The sequence below is a fragment of the Papilio xuthus genome, unplaced genomic scaffold (genome assembly GCF_000836235.2).
Source record: "Papilio xuthus unplaced genomic scaffold, Pxut_1.1 DF827756.1, whole genome shotgun sequence".
Taxonomy (NCBI): Eukaryota; Metazoa; Arthropoda; class Insecta; order Lepidoptera; family Papilionidae; genus Papilio; species Papilio xuthus.
Window position 1 is genome coordinate 6,321,672 of NW_013530893.1, and position 21,286 is coordinate 6,342,957.

At 34.3% G+C, this 21,286-nt stretch overlaps 1 protein-coding gene across 3 annotated transcripts in view; it reads right to left on the reverse strand.

Annotated features, from left to right (window-relative positions):
• Positions 1 to 20,890, reverse strand: part of LOC106116315 (uncharacterized) — a 67,597-nt gene extending 46,707 nt beyond the window's left edge. For 2 of the 3 annotated variants that reach the window (XM_013310099.1, XM_013310097.1), the window contains exons 1-3: positions 4,660 to 4,842; positions 4,099 to 4,162; positions 3,257 to 3,405 (exon numbers count right to left, since the gene is read on the reverse strand). In XM_013310099.1, coding sequence (XP_013165553.1) covers positions 3,257 to 3,391 — 135 coding nt within the window. In that variant the 5' untranslated portion in view covers positions 3,392 to 3,405; positions 4,099 to 4,162; positions 4,660 to 4,842. Of the gene's footprint in view, positions 1 to 3,256; positions 3,406 to 4,098; positions 4,163 to 4,659; positions 4,843 to 11,827; positions 11,932 to 20,764 lie in introns of those variants that run through there. The other variant, XM_013310098.1, reaches the window with a different exon arrangement.
• Between the last annotated feature and the right edge of the window lie 396 nt (positions 20,891 to 21,286).

The following is a 21,286-nucleotide window of genomic DNA, read 5'->3' on the forward strand; positions in this document are numbered from 1 at the left end:
CCCCAACCCCACCTCCCAACAACATTCATAATATGAGTAAAGAAAACTATAAATTTGTAATTGAAACATGTATGATTGAATACTACATGTTTTCTGTTTGCTACATTGTTACTGTAACAACTTTCATTGCAATCTTTTGCTAGTACTCGTATCTAAATAAAGAAAAATTAAGAAAACATATTATATATTTATCAGTTTTCTATTTGTTATTTTGAATATCATATAATTTACCTATTGGTTATAATATGTTAATATAGTGACCTACAAAGACCATTTGTGAAATTATAGCATATAAAAGAGCAATTGACACGAACTATAATTATGGTCCTTCGTGCCGGATTTCTCTTTGTTAACAGTTTTTAAGCGATTTTATCGAAGCAAATATAGGTTTGGCTTACAACCTGTGTTTAAATAGTGAAATAATAAAGCTGTAACATAGAACGTTTACTGTCCATAACTATTATGCACAAATTCTAAGAACATCAACTGGAAAAAAAACAATTAACTGAACAGGAAATACAGTCTATTTTATAACAAAGTAAATTTATATCGCACATTTCATATGTTTATTTATTTGTACCGAGAAAGTGAGTGTAATTTCCATTTGAGTCGAGAAGGTAGAAAGTTCCGAGAAATATTTTAATTAAATGAGTGAGACACGCGCGCGTCACTGATTCTAACAAACGAGGCGTTAAATTACACCTTTACTGGGTTCTAGTTTACTATTTACATGAATACATAAGAAAGTATATATAATATTATAAGTACAGTTAAAATGAACTTATAGTTGAGAATCGACGTGGATTCAGTTCTACCGCACTTATCGTTGATTTCTCAAAATCAAACTCACCAAGAGACCTAAATCACTTTATCAAACATATCGTCATTCCTGTCAACGTTCCCTCAAAATCGGCCACGATGTTTCAGAGATTAAGTATCGGGAACAAATGCAAACTTGCGGACACACAGACGTTATCAGTTTTCTTTATTAGCAACGCAAATTCATCATGTGTTTCGTACACTTTTTTCAGATACAGACAATTCAATTTTATTAATAAATGTAGATTATATTTTACTTGTGTACCATATATATTAGCAACTGACTAGCATTTGGTTTAGATTCACTTAAAAACAAAGTTGTAAGAAATCCAAAATCATAAATTGATGAAGTCCTTTAAGATTTCGAGAGGTGCTCAGAAGTGACGTTGTGAATATAAATGGCGTACAACAGCAGGCGGCTACGAGTGGCAGAGGTACTGCAAACAGGAGTGCCGGCTGTACGCGCTCTCTCTGCCCTCTCCGCTCTTACAATATAACGGAATCAAGTACTCGACCCATTTTCGAACATGTTACGAAATTCGGAAAACAAATTCCGAGTACGTGCTACGTAGATACCGTCAATTGTCCAAGGACACTGATATGGCCAATAGTTATTCTTAAAATAAAAAGCAAAATAGAAATTAAAAACTTATTTATTAAACTAAAACAAATATACAAAAATTCGTAAAAACCTTTCCGATTCCATGACATTGTGAAGTTATATAACATAGCTTCAAAGCTAAAATGTTCTAGAGACGAACTAACGCTTACGTTGAACAAATTAATTAATCTAACACGTCCAATTTTTTATATAATAAATAAAAACTTTTTCTGTTAAATATTTCAGTTGATAGTAAAACAGTTCTGACTTGAATGTTTTCATTAAAATATTTTCATTTGTATACACATGCGTTTACATACAGAAGAAATATTTCATGTGACACAATGTGAAAAGGAAACTTTAGTTTTTGTAAGATATTGTAAACTGGAACACTGGGATACTATAGAGTGCGGCTACGACGACAGGGGAAGCGGGTAAGTTTATTTAGAACTGAAAGATAAAAAGTAAGCAAGTACCACACATAAGCTAATTTTGTAGGCAATTTTTGTACAATTAAAAAAAATAACTTGATCATAATACATTTTTTCTCAATTTTAAGGCAAAACTTTTAATTTTCTACATTCCTCCCTTTCTTTTCAAACGACTAACATTAAAACCTATAGGGAATCAAGGTTTCTCCATCTCCCTGTAAAATAATTTCTATCTTTCCAATGCATAAAAAAGGCAGGTCCATTTCATTAATTTCAAACTTGGTCCTTCGAGTCGGACTTTACGTTCCGTTACAACGTACGAATAATACTACACCTAATAAATTAATTTTATCCTATAATTCCATAAGCGTCAAAAAACTAGGCGTTAACTAAAATAAATCATAAAACAAAGGTGATTAGACTGAAAATAGCGTGTCGATAGGCCGGACAGAAGTCGTCGTATTATTCAATTAGTTTCGTGTCGGATTTTATACTGTTTGTTTATTATTATTTGTAATTCTGTACTCAGATTTGTGATAAGAAAATGTAACATATTCATAAAATATAATGTAGTGAGAATATAAAACATTTTATAAAAGCGATATCGGTGTTATAAGTTGACGTAACCAGCTTTTAACGAGCTGTATAAAATACTTTTACGTGTATAAGGGTGGGGTAAGAGTGATAGCGTTTTATTACCAGGAGCAATGTATTGTTTTGACACATACAACGCACTAGATAACGACTTTTAATAAAATGTTGACTGTACATTCTGGTTGAGTTTCACCTTAACACTCGAGGCTATTCTTATCAATAAAATTATGATAAAGTAAAACAGTATCAAGCCTAGCTAAAGGATAAATTGTAACATTGTAAAAAAATCTTTATTCACTACGACATAAGGTTTAATCCAGTAATTTGGCTATTAAAAGTATTCAAATGGGTAGAATAATTAGTGAGAACATAGTATGTATTTGGAAGGAGTTAATTGATGGCACCGACAACTCGAGTGCGTGGTGAAGCAATTAACGTAATTCCCGAACAAGCACTCATTTGGGCGGAGTGTTTTTGATGGCTTAAGTTTGAGTGCCCGCTGTATGGCTTTATATTCGGGAAATTAAAAATAAACATACATCGTAAATTGTTTTTTATTTAAGTTAAAAATATACTAGATAATATTTTTTAAGCTATGTCAGTGAAACTTTGCGTTGTCCTTTTATGAGTATGTTTTGCCTGCAATTATCTCAGAATGCATAGTTGGTTACAGAATTCAAATAAAGAAAAGATAAATTGCGATTTAAAAACATAATATAGACTCGTATTCCCTAAACGTTGACTACACTTCTCCGAGAAGGCTAATATCACTCATGTTTTGTGTTCCTTAGGAGAAACACTGGACACTGACCTTGGAGGGTGTGTTGGCATGGTGCCTTGCAGCGGCGGCGGCGGCGGAGTGCGCACGCCGTGTGGCTCTATAGTGCAGCCTTCGCAGCGCACCGCCCAGCCGCTCCGGGGAGCCTTCGCCGCGCGCCACCGTCATGCTGCCGTCCGCACCTGCACAACATACAACATTTGTTATAAACACTTGAGCATTGGAATAAGACATGCTTTAAAGTCTCGGGAATGAAAGACAGGAGAATATTGAATAAAGAGTGAGAGAGAAAAATATGTCCTTGATTGATTGAAAGTAATATCTGAATAGTTGATTCATATACAACATTCATGAACAACTTATATTGATATTAAACGTAACAAGGACAGGGAAATTATTTTTAAATACTTTTCGATATAATCAATCCACGCGTTGTGTAACTAATCAATAGATATGTAACTAGTACCTGTGTTATAATGTAGAATATCATCAGTAACTCGGTATATTTGCTTTATTAAGTTGGAATTGGATAAATATTTATGTATGTACCTATCCCATTATTAACAACAACACAACTCACGCCTGCAACCCTCAGGGGTAGGCAGAGATTACTGACTTTCATTAAGCACAATTTTAGAAAACTTAATATAATATTATTTTAGTATAGTTTTATTAAAACTTCACTTCTGTATAAATTCATAGACCATATTCTATAGATCGTATTTATTTGTGTGAAGTACACAACTTAATTAAAATGCAAACCAAAGTCACGAAGCAGTAGGTAATCAACGCTAACCGTTAGTTGGAATGTGATTTTAATAAATTAACATATAACTGGGGTGTTAATTAAATAATATAAGCAAAGGTCCCCTCACCTGCGGCGGGGTCGGGGGAGGGACGCGGAGATTGGATTTTGGGAGCCTGGTGTCGCCCATCCGACTGCAACAAAACATACAGATTATATAATACAGTACATAGCTATAAAAAAAAACTAAATTGATACTTTTATGATTAAATTTTCTCTTTCTGTGTGCACCTTTCTCCGTCGATTACCATGCATGCAACGCAACACATTTGCAATTTTGGTAGTCTATGGGCAGCTGTTGCTTCGCCATCTCGGCGAATTCAGGTGGCCGCTTGCCTGTTTGATTGACCTTATATGATATAATATATTTAAAAAATATTATTCTCTAAGCTTTATTATAATTGCTTATATCTTGTATTGTTTATTCGTTCAATCTGTGTACACATTGTTAAATAATTCCGCTTGAAATGTTTGTAGTAAACGTTAACTGCGCAGTTTGCTCAGCTGATTGCACAAACAACACACTTTGATCCAGTCTTTGTATTTGCTATGCTCTGAACCTCGGTACTAACGTTCAAAACACACGACAATTTTTAAACAAACAAATACGTTGATTTTAAACTAAACTCACCCGAATTGGTAAAGTCAAAGATACAATGTTTTCTACATGTATTAGAACAAAATTTGACTTTTCTTATCCAAGCTGCAATTGTTCTCAAATAATGAAACGGTTTTATTTGAAAATAATTTTTAACATAAATCAAACATTTCTTTGATGTTTCTGCAACGATGTTTTTAAATCAGTCAATCAGCGGACAAACAGATTGGCGTATTGAATGCCAGCGCCAGCGCCAGCTGATCTGGTTAACTTACAAAATGGCCGGTTCGCGTGGTGTACACACATTACCTTTATTTCCGAACCTGATAAACTAATCGTTTAACTGTTTATCGTTTAATGATTGCTATTATTTTGACATTTTTTTTATAAATTATTTTTAAAGTGGGTTTTTACTGATGAATATCATTTGTATTTACGTTTCGGTCATTTAGCTAACGAAACAGAATGTGGCAAAACGAATAAACTTTCAGCTCTATTTAACTTAACTTAACAATAACTTAAAGTAAATTCTCTTAATAAAATAACAGACTGTAGTTAAATTAATATTAGTTGTAGCAACTTGTTTTTCATACAATTCAAGGACTAAGTTTGTGTATAAGTAACATTCTTGTATACTTAGTATCAAACAAAGACAAGTTACAATGTTTTTGGCATACGAATACAAGGTTGAAGTGAAATGATTGTGTAGATGTAGTTTACACGGCGAGATACCGCGTGTACATATTGCAAATAATTGACAAATATGTAAGAACATAACTTTATCACTTGTATAATACTTACGCTGCAGTCGCTTTGATGCAACTTTAAAAACAGTTGTGATATTACAACGGAGGAAAACGTCGTGGACTAACATTTAATAAAAAATCTTTTAAAAAGATATTTCAATAAGTAACCCTAATATCTTATCAAAGTAGGACTAGAATATTATCTAACGCCATTTAGAGTGGCTCTGGAGACTGAATATTATGAAATAAAATTACATTTAAAAGAGGCAAGGGACGATAAAAGCTCTTCCATAATCACATTACGGCGAGACAAAGAGGCTCTGGAAAAAATTGATACCCCCAGGGAGTGCGCCCCGATGACCCAAATAATCCTATCAAGGGTTGTATCGAGTGGCGAGTGGTGACCGGCTAAGAGGCGCAGGCATGGCGGCTGCTCGCTCGCCCTCAGGTTGCTAGCGTAGTCGTTACAATCCTTTAGGGTATGAGCTTTACATTTATACAACTAAATAAGGTATTACATTATTCTGATGATATTTTTTCAGCTCTTACTTTTAATGGTTTCATTGCCTATTTCTTTTAAACATAAATATGTATAAACAATAAATATTAACCTGATATCGTAGCACCGTAGCATTAGCTACAACTTGTCTACGGTTACTTTTATTCCCAGTTATTAAATTAATTTGTATATTCAAATTATAATGACAGTATTAAAAATAGAAACAACGATTTACGTCAAATTCCCATGTGAAAGTTATTTAAGTTGATACTGAAACATATTGACTAAAATATTTATTTATAAATAAAATGACAGACAACAGTGGCGTGGCAGTGAGCGAGGAACGTTCATTAATGAACAGTTTGTGAAACGAGTTCTGTCTGCAATTACACACTGTTTTTGTCATCAAACAAATAACACTTTTACGTAACAGAGAAATAATTGAGACCTTCTGTTAAATAAATGTGTGAAAAACAATTTGAACCTTCCTTTTTATTTCATTTAAGTAAGTTAAAATGTTAAAAAATGATTTGAATTCATCTAAATTGCGAATTAAAAACATTATTAAGATCACGTAAGTTCTTTTAAGTAAATGCAAGTAGTAGAATAAAAAAACGGGTCGTTATCATATCAAATATTGTAATCTCTGTTAACCCATATTAGGTAACTACCTCATCTATTTTCAAATACAATGCATATCCTTTGTTTATATATAAACAAACTCGCTTAGTTCGTGGCCCAACAGGTATCGCAAACAAAGGGATGTAAAGGGTGAACGTGGGCCACGACACCTCCGATAGATGATCGTTAATATTCAGTAGGTCCTTTGTGTTTGGTGTCATGTGCCGGGGACAGAAGGTCACCTACAGATACAACTTAATTAATTACTTTGATTAGAAACTTTATTGTTTATTATTTACTAAATAATATTTATTAAAGATTTATTAAAATTAAAAATAGTTTTTGGAGCCCTCTTTACTCTTATTTATTAGTTCATAATAATTATATATAATATAGTAGGATTTCCAATATTCCTCTCGAAGCTGTACGTAAACATAACTCGTAAAATATAATAGTTAACCTTTGTAAATATATACATAAAAGTGCTTTGTTAAATTAAATTTATAGTATACTTTAAAATATACAAACTCTTTAAAGAGAATCAACAATTAATTTCTAATTTCCCAGTTAGTAACAAAAATTATAAATTTTAATGCAATTAAAGGTAACCCAATTTACAATCTGCTTAACCTAAATCTTAATTACACGAACTGAATCAAAGCAATTTGAAAACTGCCGCTTCTAGTTAACCACGTTTTACAGAACCACTGAATAGTTACAAAATGCACATGTCATTTTAACACGCTTTTTTATTTATTTAATTATGATTTATCTTCTAAAGTTCGAAAATCTTACTTCTTGTTTTACTTCTTATTCGTATTATAAATGCGAATGTTTATGTGGATAGACCGATGTTTGTATCACCGGAACGGCTAAACTGATCTCGATGTAATTTAGCACAGATGTACAACATAGTCTGGAAGAATGAACCACTTACTAAGTTATTTTTATTTTCCTACGGAGGTAATCGCGGGCGGCAGCTATTATGATAATAAAAGTTTCAGTTAATTATTTTTTAGGGTTCTGTACCTCATAGGAAAAAAAACGGAACCCTTATAAGATCACTTTGTTGTCCGTCCGTCTGTCTGTCAAGACCCTTTTTTTTCCTATAACTTCCTTCTTATGTCTAAGTCCAGCCATTAAATTAGATAAGGAATCACTCCTTATCTAATTTACTTACTTTGAACTCAATTAAGTACTTACTATACACATGGGTGTTAAATATTTCTTTCTTAACACTTTCATAATGATTAACGACCGCCTTGTTTCCACAGTTTAGTTCATGCAAAGTGGAACATTGTAATATTCCGCTCCGTCAAGTCACGTAACTGCTGTTATGTATATATTTATTAAAAAAATTAGCTCACATTGTTGTATTAGTTTATTTTATTCCATTTTAACATTATATCCACGTGATTAAATTGGAACGACGACAGTCAGAGGTGGCTTTTTTTCCACCGATCCACACCAAGTAAGTTATCGTGTAGCCTACGACTGTCCCGGTGATTTACTGTGTCCGAACGTCCTGTACAATAATATATTTATCTCTATTTTTAACAAAGGGATTGTTAAAGATGATATGTAAATTGTGTTTTGACAATAACTCAATGATAATTGTAACTCTATCATCAGCAATAAAATATGATAGATATTTAAGATATACATACACATTTCAACGAATAATATTTTCAAATTAAAATGTATTCACACCTCTGTATAAAGCATTCAGATTAAGGTCGGCTCTCACTGTCGCGGTGTTAAATCTCACCACACGGCGGAAGTTGTACGCCCCCTCCCCCCCCGCTACCACCCTCTAGCGGAATTGTACAAGAACATTGCTGAACGCACACCACTGACTGCTCGCTTATAAAAACGTCGTGTTAACAATAACATAACTCTAATCTAACCTAGAAGGGTAAGCAGTGATTACACATTTAGTACTTGAAACAGTTTAATACCAATTTCGCATTTTACCAGTTTTCCATCAAAATTCCAATACAATAAGACGTTGAAGTACTAAAGAATTGTCTTTACATTTTTTGAAGGCATACTTTCTTTAATAAACAAAGAATTGCGTATAAATAAATATATTCCAAACAGAATTCTTTACAAAACTTTCCAACTGTAAAAATGTTAATTGAATTGAATATAGGACTTCAATAACAAATAATAAATGAAAAAAGTTGAAGAAGATATATTTAACTAATACTTCTATTTAGGACAAAACTGTTTTTTTAGACAATTCTACAATCGTGACTCTTTTTTATATGTCTAGCAACAAAATGAGGTAGGCAGAGTTACTTGATGTTATGTCACTAACGTTAAACATCAACACAAACATAATAAGCTGGAAACTGCGGCTAGTAAAAGTGGATACTGGAAAGGAGATGGCCATCGTTTACACTCATTTATCAGACAAACTATACAGGTAAGAGACACTTTACAATATGGTAACACTTTTAATGTTTCGGGGACTTTAGAAAAATACTGTGTCTAGAGAAAACATTTTCAAAATGTCTCTGAAAGTTAACAAAAATAAAACTTTATTCAACAGCTCGCGATATCTGACAAAGACGTAAACAAGTCATCTGTAAACATTTTCTATTTCCATCACATCTCTAAGAATAGTGGGAATAAAATGACAAATTCATATTAAACAAGACGAAAAGTTACAGCGACGGAGTAATAACTTTTATTATTAGACGTCAGGTATTCGGCTGTCGGTTAGTTTCTGAAAGATGAAGGTGAGCGGCGGCGGCGGCGGTGGCGGCGGCGGTGGGGCTTTTGTGTTCAATGTACAAAATACAATACAACTTTTACAAAGAATTTTATATCTTATAGAAAATGTTTTCTTTCATTTAGTAAAATTTAAGATAAAATATGCAAAATAGATGTGAATAAAAACTAGAAAACTAGCTCTATTTTACATCATAGATTTCTATGAATGATTCAACAAACTTTAAATTTAAATTGCACGCTTTAAAAATCACCTAAAATCTTAAATTATTGGTAATCATTATTGAAACAATTCTAAACGTGAACCCCCTTCATCGTTAAATTATTATGAAGCAATAAAACTTTCCTCAAAATGATTAAAATTGTCTGAGAGTATTTACGTTGTCGGGGAAATTAATTTCATTTTACCGCTCGAGTTTCCCCAATGCTATAAATTTGGAGATTTTAAGTCCTTTGCCGGTTATTTACTAATTACAACGCGTTTTGTTTCAATAACAATAGAACAGAAATTGAGACATTGTAGGTGAGAAGAACCCCGGATAAAATTCATTATTACATTGTTTGTTTCCTTGAATCCGCTGCTTTATATACATTTAGTAAATTTACAAAATTATTAAAGTAGTAATTACATTTTTCGTTGGCATTTAGCTATAAAATAAAAAAGGAAATAAAATAGCAAAATTTAAATACAGCAAAACAGTCAAAAAAAACTATCGTTAACAAAGTACGGCATGGGCAGGAGAGCCGAGTGAAAAAGTATAAAATCCAAGCGCGAAAATTCCCCGCGCGCTTTGTGTGAACACCAGCAACGACCGCGTGCAGCATTTACTGAAATATTTGCAACCCCCGCACCCCCGCAACCCCGCACCCCCGCACCGTCCAACAATACCCCGCACTCGGCTAGTTTATAATAAATATATATACAAAGCTAACTTTACAAACACGTTTGAAATATTATCTACGCAGTAAAACAGATAAAAACTTAAACTTGTGTTCATTAGCTTATTTATTGTTGAAACATTGACACACAGGGGATGTCACATATGGAATAGAGTCATTTCAATTGTCTCTGTACAAATATAGAATGTGCGTTTTCGTTAAAACTTATCCACTTTACCACTACACCACTTAAGTGCATTTTCACAGCCGAAACATTTAAAAAAATATTTGTTATCTCCCTCATTGATTTAAATCTGGGATAGTAGCAATACGTTATACAAAGTTTTTTACTCTATATTTCAGTAAATTACTCTCTAGTTAACAAAAAAAAATGTATCAGTTTTTCACACAAAAAAATTGTGAACGCACGAGGCCGTGGAGTGACCATTATATCAGATTTTTAACATGTCAGCGACATTCAAGAGCTGTTGTGTGACTCGAGTTTTAATTTGCGTACATATCGTGTACACTTGATAATATTCTAACACACATATATATATATATATATATATATGTTCAAATAAAAAAGTTAACTCTCTCCGTGGTATATTATATAACACTTTTGAGGCGAATGAAATGTAAAATTAATTTGATTGAGTCTCGCATTGAGCTGAAGGATAAATCAATGATCGCAACGTCTCAATGCGTACCTACTCAATTGCTTGTGAATTTACTCATCTACAGATTGAGAAAGGGTGGGGGTTGAGTGGGCTAAGGCCCTTTACACCCCCCACCGATAGGTTGAGAGCTTGCCAATGTATTGAAGATGATCACCAGCATTTTTTAAATAAATGTTTTGTAAAACAAATCGAGTAAGTAAAATAATACGTAGTACTTGAGATTCGTTGCAATATATTAAAAACATCTGCGACACAGACTTGTTTGCGAGTAATAAACAATTCAATCTATTTCTTTGTTAACATTTCGTCGAAATCTATCAAAAATAGTTATTTCTTTCTGTAATATTATTACCAATTCAAATGCAAATATTTCGATGGATGGATGAATGTTTGTTTAAAGGTATCTCCGGAACGGCTCAATAGAATGATATTTGGCATAAATGTAGAACGTAGTATGGAAGATCACAAAGGCTAGTAATAAGGTTTTTGTTTTTATTCCCAGAGGACGGAGTCGCGGGCGATAGCTAGTAAGGATATATATTTCGTTTAAATAAAAATACAATAAAAGTTAAGACCAGCTTTAATACAATAAACATGAGGTACTAAGTTATCGACATGTATGTCGATAACGCGTCTGCGTGCTCAGGAGATGTATCTCCTGAGCACGCAGACGCCCTGCTGTGATCATTACTGGTGCTCATATTACGAACATTAACAGCGAATTTACACTGTACTGATAACAAAGCGGGGGGGGAGTACCATGTGGCATTGAAGCCGGCCGCTCCTGGCACTACACCTCAAGGCCCGTGCCAAATTACATTTTGAACTTGTACGCCGCTTTCTATCGCCCGAAATTAAACTTGTTCACTTAATTGTTTTACAATAAACAGCGTGAAACCATACAGATGTTAGATAAATAATATTCTCAGGTTTGACCATAACGAATAATTTAATTTTTAAATCTTTTATTTAACCAAAAGAGCAAGTTGTCGGATGCGCCTACGACCCGCAACGTATATGTGTTCGGTGCGTGTACTCACGGGGCGGGAGGGGTGCGCTGCGGGGTGCGGCGGGTGCGGGGGGCGGCGCAGGCGGGCCAGCGCGCTCAGCAGCCCGTCCGTCGTCACGCGCCTGCGCCCCGCATCTGCAACAAGCACACATCACAACATTGAATCTCACTCTCATTCTGACCAAACAGGAATACTAACTGTCGCCCGCGACTCCGTCTGCGCGGAATTATAATAAAAATAATTGGTAGCCTATGTTTTACTAGGCTTAATTTCAGGTAGATTCACGCAGCCGTTCTGGAGACACCACACACCTTATAACATCCATCGAAACATTCGCATTTATAAGTTAGAATATTGATCCCTTTACCTATTTTTAACATAAATTGGTCCGAAAGCAAAATATATTTTATTATATTCGTCTCTCGGACATTCAATTGTACCATTTGAGTCATTAAAAAACAATTATTTAGTATATCTTTGATTCATTAACGAGCTAATTATAATGAATATTTAATAACCTATTAGAAACAACTTTATAAATTCAATATTCATTTGAGTAGGGAGCGGCGCGCTATCATGTCAATATGTATTTCATATATTTATTTGTGATCTCAACAGCAATCATTCCAATACAATGCAAACGTAACATCAATAGTGATGTAAGTGAACAAGGAGTATATAATTACAACGCAAATGTTTATAACTATGGACATGAAACTAATCCACTGCCTCAACAAGAGAAAAGAAAAACCCACCGAACAACAGAGATGGATACAACTGGAAGATGGAGACAAAGACAGAACGACCTCAAGGCATTGTTACTGTTTAATAATTACCTGTATAACTATAATTATAATGTAAATCAAATTTCAACAACAGTTATTCCTACGGACATGAAAAATAAAGAAAATCAAATGATTACAACGCAAGAAATCGATACAGACGATAAGTCGATCTTCAGCGGCGACCGTTGCCCTTCACGTCATATCAAAGTACGATCTAAATGTGTTCCAAGACATGATTGAAATGCAATAGCCAAAGCTTTGATCCAACATAATTGATCATTTTCAAACATCATCATCATTTAAAAAACGACAATTGAAGAACAAATCCAAATCCATATTCTATCACGACCACTTGGTTGATAAAGAGAATCCGAATGAAGCAGACGACGAACAAACCTCCAAGCATTGTGTCATCTAGAGAGTTAGATCGAGAGAGGCGGACCCAAAATTATCTGTCGTCAAGGTTACGCCAAACTTATTAATTTCTGTAATATTGCTTATCTGTGTTCATTTTGCTCTGCTTTATTTTATTAAACATCAAACGACACGTAAAAGCTTAACTTTTATTTGTAATGTAAATAAAATAACGTTTAAAATTTCAAGAGCTTGTTAAAAATGTAAGTGCAAATATAATCCCCAGTTCGTAGACGTCATATTCAGTTTAGTGAGTGCTGAACAACAACACAACGTACGTACGTACATACAGTGAAGCTGCCCCACAGCTCGGAGAATTTCAATTAAAACTTGTAAAATCCACACCAAAATACACTAACAACTTTTCACTACTGTTACTGAATCCTACTCTGAGTTATAATACAATACAATACAATACGGTTTCATGTTAATTAAATGTTTTCAAATACATGTCACATTTCTAAAATATACTTTTTATTAAAATTACAAAGAAACGATAAAATTATTGCTTATTTTGTTAAGATTAATTTTTGGAAACATATCGTTGATAAATTGAAGAGCATTAAGCGTTTCTGAATATCAAATGAAACTAATTGTAATTGATAAAAACCGATACAACCCTATGATGTAATTGACGACATTAACACCGAGTCGCTTACAACAGATGTTGCTATCGATTCTAATTACATTCAGTACATAGTAACATCTCTATTTCTCATGTATTTTGAAAATAAAACAACTTCTATTTTAAACATACTTCATTTGAAGGAATAAATAGAAATAATCTTTCATGCGCTATCGTTTTAAAAATTAAGCAAATAGTTTTTTATGTAAAGTTTATCGGATATAATCAAAATATTTTCTATTTCCTAACCTTAGTTCCTGATGATCAGGAAACGGGAAGTTTACAGGCACTTAGAGTGCTCAAACTTCAGTTAACCTAACACATTAGCGTCGCTAGTGGTAAGTGAAATTAGATCGTCAAATGTCACATAACGAACACAAACTCTGAGCGGCTCTCAAACTATTAGCGTCGTCATCGTTGGCCAGTGGCTCTCAAACATTAATAGTGAAACTCGGAAGTTAGTACACTACAAGGCGTCTCTGGCGATTTCAATTATCGATAGTTTGACCAAAGTTGATATTTAGTTGCCGAAATAGCGAGGTTTACCGTCGGGATGTTGTGAATTTAAACCGACTACTGCAAAAGTTCATGTGCCGCAGATTCAAATGTAATTCCGTGCAATTGCGTAAAGTTTAGTTTAGTTTAATGTTTATTTATAAATTTACGAACAAAGAGAAAAAGAACAAAATAAAACGTTTTATTTTTTAAATTAAAAAAGTCAGTCATAAGCCAAAATTTAGAAAATACACAATGCAGGTACAGAATGGAGCTAAAGTGAAAAAATCGTCTGCCATTCATTGTGACCTGATGTATACTGAAATATGAAAGAACATCAAACCACACACGCACCGGACCTTGACCGACCTATTGAGAGACTTGATAAAAACTGCATCGCAACAACATCGCTTGCAGGTGTCCAGAGTTTTATGAATAGAACGTTTCAGGCTTATTTCTAAACAAACGACACTAATATATAATAGAGCTATATACCTTCTGCGTGACTTCGCCAGCATTGAATTAAAAAAATTAAAAGTAGCCTATGTGTTATATCAAACTCTATTCTATATTTATGTAGCATTTCTTCAGGATCCGTTTAGCAGTTTTGGAACTAGGTAACAAACATTGATGTAACCATCCATACTATCGCATTAATAATATCAGTATGAAGTATGTTTATTATCTAAACTAAACGAAAATAAAAACTAGGGATGATACAGAAAATGTTTATAACAAACTTGAAGTAAGTCGTCTCAAGTTAAACTTAGCGGTGCTGCATAAAAGTGTAAGATAAAAGTATAATATCAAATCAGTAACTTGAAGTAAGCAAAGTGCCTTCACGACCCGCGGCGTCCCGCCTAGTACCGTAGCGACGCCCTACGAAGCCCCGCGGCGTCCAACTTCTCCTTACCATCTTATTATATAGTGGATAGTGCTAACTTCATATTATCTTTTTTTTTAATTCTTGTCACAAGCATTTCGTACTTAAACAGCGTATCTTCCACTTTGTCTGCGATTTCTTTATATCTTCCTCAGCAATACTACTAATTATCACCGTACTTTGACACCGTTAAAGTACGGTGAAAATTAAAATAAAATAAAATATTAAATTGAATATAAATTAATTTTCAATAAAAAAAATTGTTACGAATAATGATCAAATTTTGACCAATTCGCGACCACTAGGATCCATTAAATACCTTAAAAGCCTAAGAAAGATTAAGGAATTCGAAATATTTTTTGGAAACCATTTATTAACAGTATCCCTAATTAATGTTAGTTGTTTGACAAAGAAACTAAACATAACGTGCATAATTATGAAAGAAGTTTTGTGCTAACTTAAGTGAAAACACGTCCCGGTTAAGCTCCAACTTCAAGTCTTGCATTTACTCGCCCCGAGACATGCAACGCTCTCTGCCATTAACCATCAAAGCTTAAACAACTATAGGACTTAGTACTGCCGTAGTAGTATAAAGGTTGACGCCAAGAAAACCCTTTTTTTATTTTATCTAGTAGCCTTAACAAACAAGAAGTAAATAAAACTGATTGTCAGTAAACTATGCTAAAGATATCAATATTTCTGATATTGTAAAAATATATTTCAAGCGATCAATCGATCTATGTGTTCTTGAACCAGTAAACTTTAATAAATTAACTCAAACATAGTGCACACGAAAGCATTGAAGAGACCGAAGCTATTTGTTCTTTTGTGCCATTCAATGTGTATGTCATTTCCAGGTAAATTAATTTCCCAAACCAATTACTTAACTTCGTTGCGAAAACGATTTACGATTAATAATTTAAACTCGGGCATACAAAGAGCGTTATACAAGTTTTATCAGGAATTTTCCTGGTATGTAAGTGGAGAATTACAGGAAATCTATACACCGACTTACGGTAAAGGAAAACATCGTCATGCAACCTACAAATTTCTACGAAGAAATTTAAAGGTGTGCGTGAAGTCAACCCACACGCATTGGGCCAACGTGGTTGACTAAATCACCTCTAACTTAGGATATGCTCCAAGCCCCTACGAACGGGACTTAAATGAAGTGACCAGCTCTATAAAGTATATAACTTCACGTATGTGCTATAACGTGCTTCTATCGTGTGACTCGCCTACTCGTCTGGAGCCTAATATAAAACCAAATTGAAACAATGGAAAGCGGCCAGTGAGGGCCATTGTATCGATAATGACCTAAATGATCGCCACGCCTCACATAATGTACGTGCCGGTCACTGGCACATCACTAATTCGATCTCTCAGCTCAGCGGACACCAACACATATTGAACCTTCACTCATCTGTGCAAGCTGTCATATATTTTTATTTTTGAAAAAGTAATGAAAAAAATCGTAAGATACTTTATTCTAAAAAGCTGATAAATATGCTGTCCAAATTGTATAATAGAATAATAAGTATGCATACAAAGAGGCTGGCAACAGAAGGATGTCTTGAGATTGAAATGTCCGGACGCCATGTGACGAACGATTGAGCACATCGACCAGCTCCGTCTTATCTCACAGTTCACTTCACTTGACTGCATCTCGAACTAAGTTTTAGTTTAAGTAATTTACATAGCTCAAATAAATAGCATAAATAGCTGTTTAAAATTTCTATTTCTTACTAATATCACTTGAAATTATTGTCATAAATAATTCAATTGCTAACATAAAATTAATAAAATAAATATACGAAAGTAAAATATCGTCTCTAAAACTTGAAATATAAATGAAGCAAGATTCGAAGCAGAACTTGCGTAAAATTCATGAAGACGGATTATAATCCTAATTAATTTCACGTCTAAAAAGTTTCTTAATGTGTCATTGAACACTTGCTCAAACTAATTTAAAAGTTCACAAAGACAAGTTCGTGGAACACTTTAATTTTATTATCAGTTTATCAATTTTCGTCTAATATTTTTTAAACATAGTCGACTTTATATTTACTAAATCACACAGGTAAAAGACGAACCACTTCTCTAAGAAGGTATCACATAAGTAGATTTATTGAATTTAAAATAATAAACAAGGTAAGTCAACTTTACAGCAATACATAATCACGGTTTCGGGGAGGTGCGAGTATGTGCAGGTGTCGGGAACACTTTAGGCTTCTACAGGAACAGGAATTAAACAGTCAACGTCGTATTAATTACGAGGTTTTAACAAGTTCCTTTTAGCGAATACTTTACAATATTCAAAATTTATTTTTAATTAAACTGTCTACATCACTAGTTGTATATTCATTTACAATTATTAATTTTCAATTAAAGTATTATAATATTTTGAATTACAAATAATTCATAATTAAAAATATTAATCATTATTATATTATAATTTATAGCGTGTAATTTTGTTATTTCACTGAGGAAATTAATGTAATTTTTCAATTGTATAGTTATAATAACAGCGGCAGTCCGGGCCGCTGTTATTATAATCCGAGACTCAAGTCACCAATATGTGACCGGCTGAAGTAAAGTCCACAATTAACAGCGTTTCTCTTGCAGTCAACCACAAGATAGCTAATCACTTACTATATAATAGTTATGTTTGCTACAACATACAGAAACAAACTTTTTATTGAAATAGTTTTTCCATTATTTTTCAATAATGTATAAGCATGGTGCAACCTGCACATATCAGCAATTAAATTACTAATATATATGTGAATTCCCGGAAGAAAAAAGGCGGCAATGCGACTTGTCACTCGTTGAATGCGGAGGTTCGTTTGTCTACACCAAATTGAGGTCCGTGGTCTCTGCCCACACCGCTGGGTTACAGGCGTGATTGTATTGAATTACCATAAGAAATGTCGTTATGTTTAACGTGTTATTTAGATGAAGGACAATTTTCTGTGGTGTAGGCGTTACATATAACCGTACGAGAACCGGAACGAGTCCTAATAAAGCGGCACGCTTATTGAATTCACATGCTGTAACCGTATTACACGTCCCTCACCGCGCTATCCGGCTCCGGCCGCCCGGCTATCCGGCTATCCGGCTACCCGGATAATCCCAGGAGCCGGATGTCTTCATGCACTCCACTCGCCCGGATAATCCGTTCGCGCCCATTTAATTCGATTGGATATGCTTTAGCACAAATAACGCTCACCCACCAACATTACATAACAGTGAAATTACAGCAAAAAGACACAGTCAATTACAAGTTAATCATAAATAATAGATTTACAAAGCGAAGAACATAAAATAAATTTCTTCAGAGCTTTTCTGGGAAAGCGGACCTTTAGAAATGGCTACGCATTTACGATGCCTTGCCCATAAATTAATAAAGTTTATACATAGTTCTGATCGATACAATGTGTCGGCCGCCCAATTATACGTTCCTGAAACTTGTTAGACATCATCGCAGCCTGTCAATACCGGATGTGGCCGGCTGCGGGGGCGGAGGCGGGGGCGTGGGGCGGATGGGGCGAGGGGAAGGGGCGGCTTATTGTGTCCGTATAACACGCGAGCGGAACTTATTCTCTACAAGTTTAGCTGAAACCCGCGACGTAAACAAAGCAGAAACAAACTCATCTAAGGTATGAAATAAGTTTTTGATTGAATTAAAATGATAAGCGAAAGCATTCGGGGCGACGTCTCAGTCGACATTAATATAGTAACTTTCTATTGTCCAAGTTTTATGCGTTGTTATATATTCACATCTATATTTGATAGTAAATTAGTGTTCTGTTGAGAGTCGGGATGGGTTATGCTTCAGATCATCGAATTTATTCAAAGGAGAACTAAATAATGTGTGAGGTTTCTGATGTGGCAATATAATATGTGTACGCATAAAATATCTTCTCTTAGATTTATCGCGTAGAATCGCCTCGCCCATACACTAGATAGAGGAACCTTAATAGTGACCTTTTTGCTTCGTATGTCAAGGTCAGGTTGTGATTTAGGCTTTGCTTACGAAAGATTAGGTTAAGCCCAGTACTGTATATAATTGACATTGATACAGTTATAATTGATATTATACAACATATATAACAGGGGAATATTAAAAATGTGTTAAAAGACAACTTTGTTTAGACAACACTTTATTTCTAACGTCCAGAGAAATTGCAAAAGAATTCATTTTTAAATACTATGTTTTACTGTTTAATAAAATAACTTCACATAAATTATATATAACTACGATATGTTTAATGTGTTTATTTGTACTCGACTACATACATCGAGGCGCAGCTTCGTAGACACGACGCAAAAAAACCATGAAAATTAAGCACTTAATTCTCGGCTCGCGCTAGAAATAAAACGCCGGATAATCACATGAGTGTTGGGGGTGTGTGGGGTGTGCGGGGTGTGCGGGGGGGGGGCGCCAACGCCATATATTAATATGTAAATAGGCGCGCTGTCCGTCTGTGCGGTCGACATGTGAAAAATGTAATTCATAAATCCGCATCGACTGAAATAGAACGCATGTTCTGAAACTGTCAATATCTCTTTACTAAAAACATGTTCTGAAACTTGTTGTCGACATATTTTAGTATATCAAATATGATATAACCGATGTTAATGAGGATGGGAAGTGTAAAGGAAATGATAACGTAATTATTCGCTAATTTACATTTACTTACAGTACATACAGTTTCTGAGCCAATTACAAATATTGCAATATATTTTATATGCTTTAATTTTGTCAGTAGAGATTATTGAGCAGTGGAAGGTAAACCGGGGTCGGTTGCAATCGGACATCAAGATGTTGGACGAGAAGGTCGTGAGAAGGATTTGCTTCAGTACTTCACTTAGGCATCCTGAAAGTCTTAATCTAGTCTAAAGCATAACACTATCCGTCTTATTATACTAACTAGTAGTTTCCACGTCTTCATCAGGGCAGATATAAAAAAAATCTCGTAATGTATAATATATATGTTATATCATCCGGTCACAGTGTAACACACCAACAATGATAGAATTTTTCAAATCGGTTCTGTAGTTTCGAAGCCTATTCAATGAAAAAAAAACAAACAATCAAATCTTTTCTCTTAATAACAGAGTTGAAACCAGGACGTTGACACCCCCATGGTGTTGTAGGGGATGGGCGTACTCCACTAAGTATTGAAAAAATAATTATGATTTAATTTATCCAACTTTGTGACCATGAAGATACATCGTTCACATATACCAATAGATAGAACAAATAACTTTACGTGTCACTTTTTTACACAATCAACCATATTGTAAGCTGAATAACTTTCTAATATTTATACTGATATTTTGTCCTCATAAAATAATTGAGTAAATAGAGAAACATACTTAATTACTAAAATAAAAAAAAAACAATAGAGTGGAAATAAAAAAAAGTATTTAATGTAATGTAACAACTATGCTAATGCTTACAGTGAGGGCAGACAAGGTTTTAGAAACATTAAAATATAACTAGTATGGAAAATTGTACACAAAGATAGAGTTAGTATGAACAAAAAGGAAACAAAGCTTTTTCACGCAATTTCTTGAATGAAGTACGCAAAAAATCTACGACCTGAAAACATGCAAATGGTCCGAGTTCAAAGATATTGTAAACAATACGTAATAAACATACAGACACGCCTCGGCAATATGAACATGCTGGTCACTAACTTCAACCCAAAGAAAAATAAGAAATATAATAAATTCTACAATACAATACGAGTCCTTACCGTAAAAATCACTTCAGTAATCTGACTCTGAAATAAACTTAAACGGGCAAGCGATTACATAGCTCGGATGTCACGTTGCGTGGTCGTCGCGGAGTCGCCGCGGGGGCGAAGGCCTAGCCGCGTGGGGCACCGCGTTACTACTGCTGCACGCCGTGTTTACTCCACGCGGGCATGCGCAGGACTCCGCCGCCCCTCCCCCGCCCTCCGAGACTCCACCGCCACGCAGATAACATCGGTACGACGTTTAAAGCCATCATTTAGATTTATTACCGAGTTTATTTTTATTTAGCCCCAAAATGTCGTTTAGATAGTGTACCTACACCTTTATTTGTAGCTAAAACTTTGACCAGCTTTGTGCAAATCTGCTGATGCCTTTCTATGTTTTTCTATTTGATCATCTGACACCTAATAGACGATGAATCTAAGAGTTAAAAACGCTCAAAATTTCAGACAGCTTTTACTATGAACATTTATAAGATATCATAAACGTATGGTACGTTGAAAGTTTTGTTTGCAGCAACA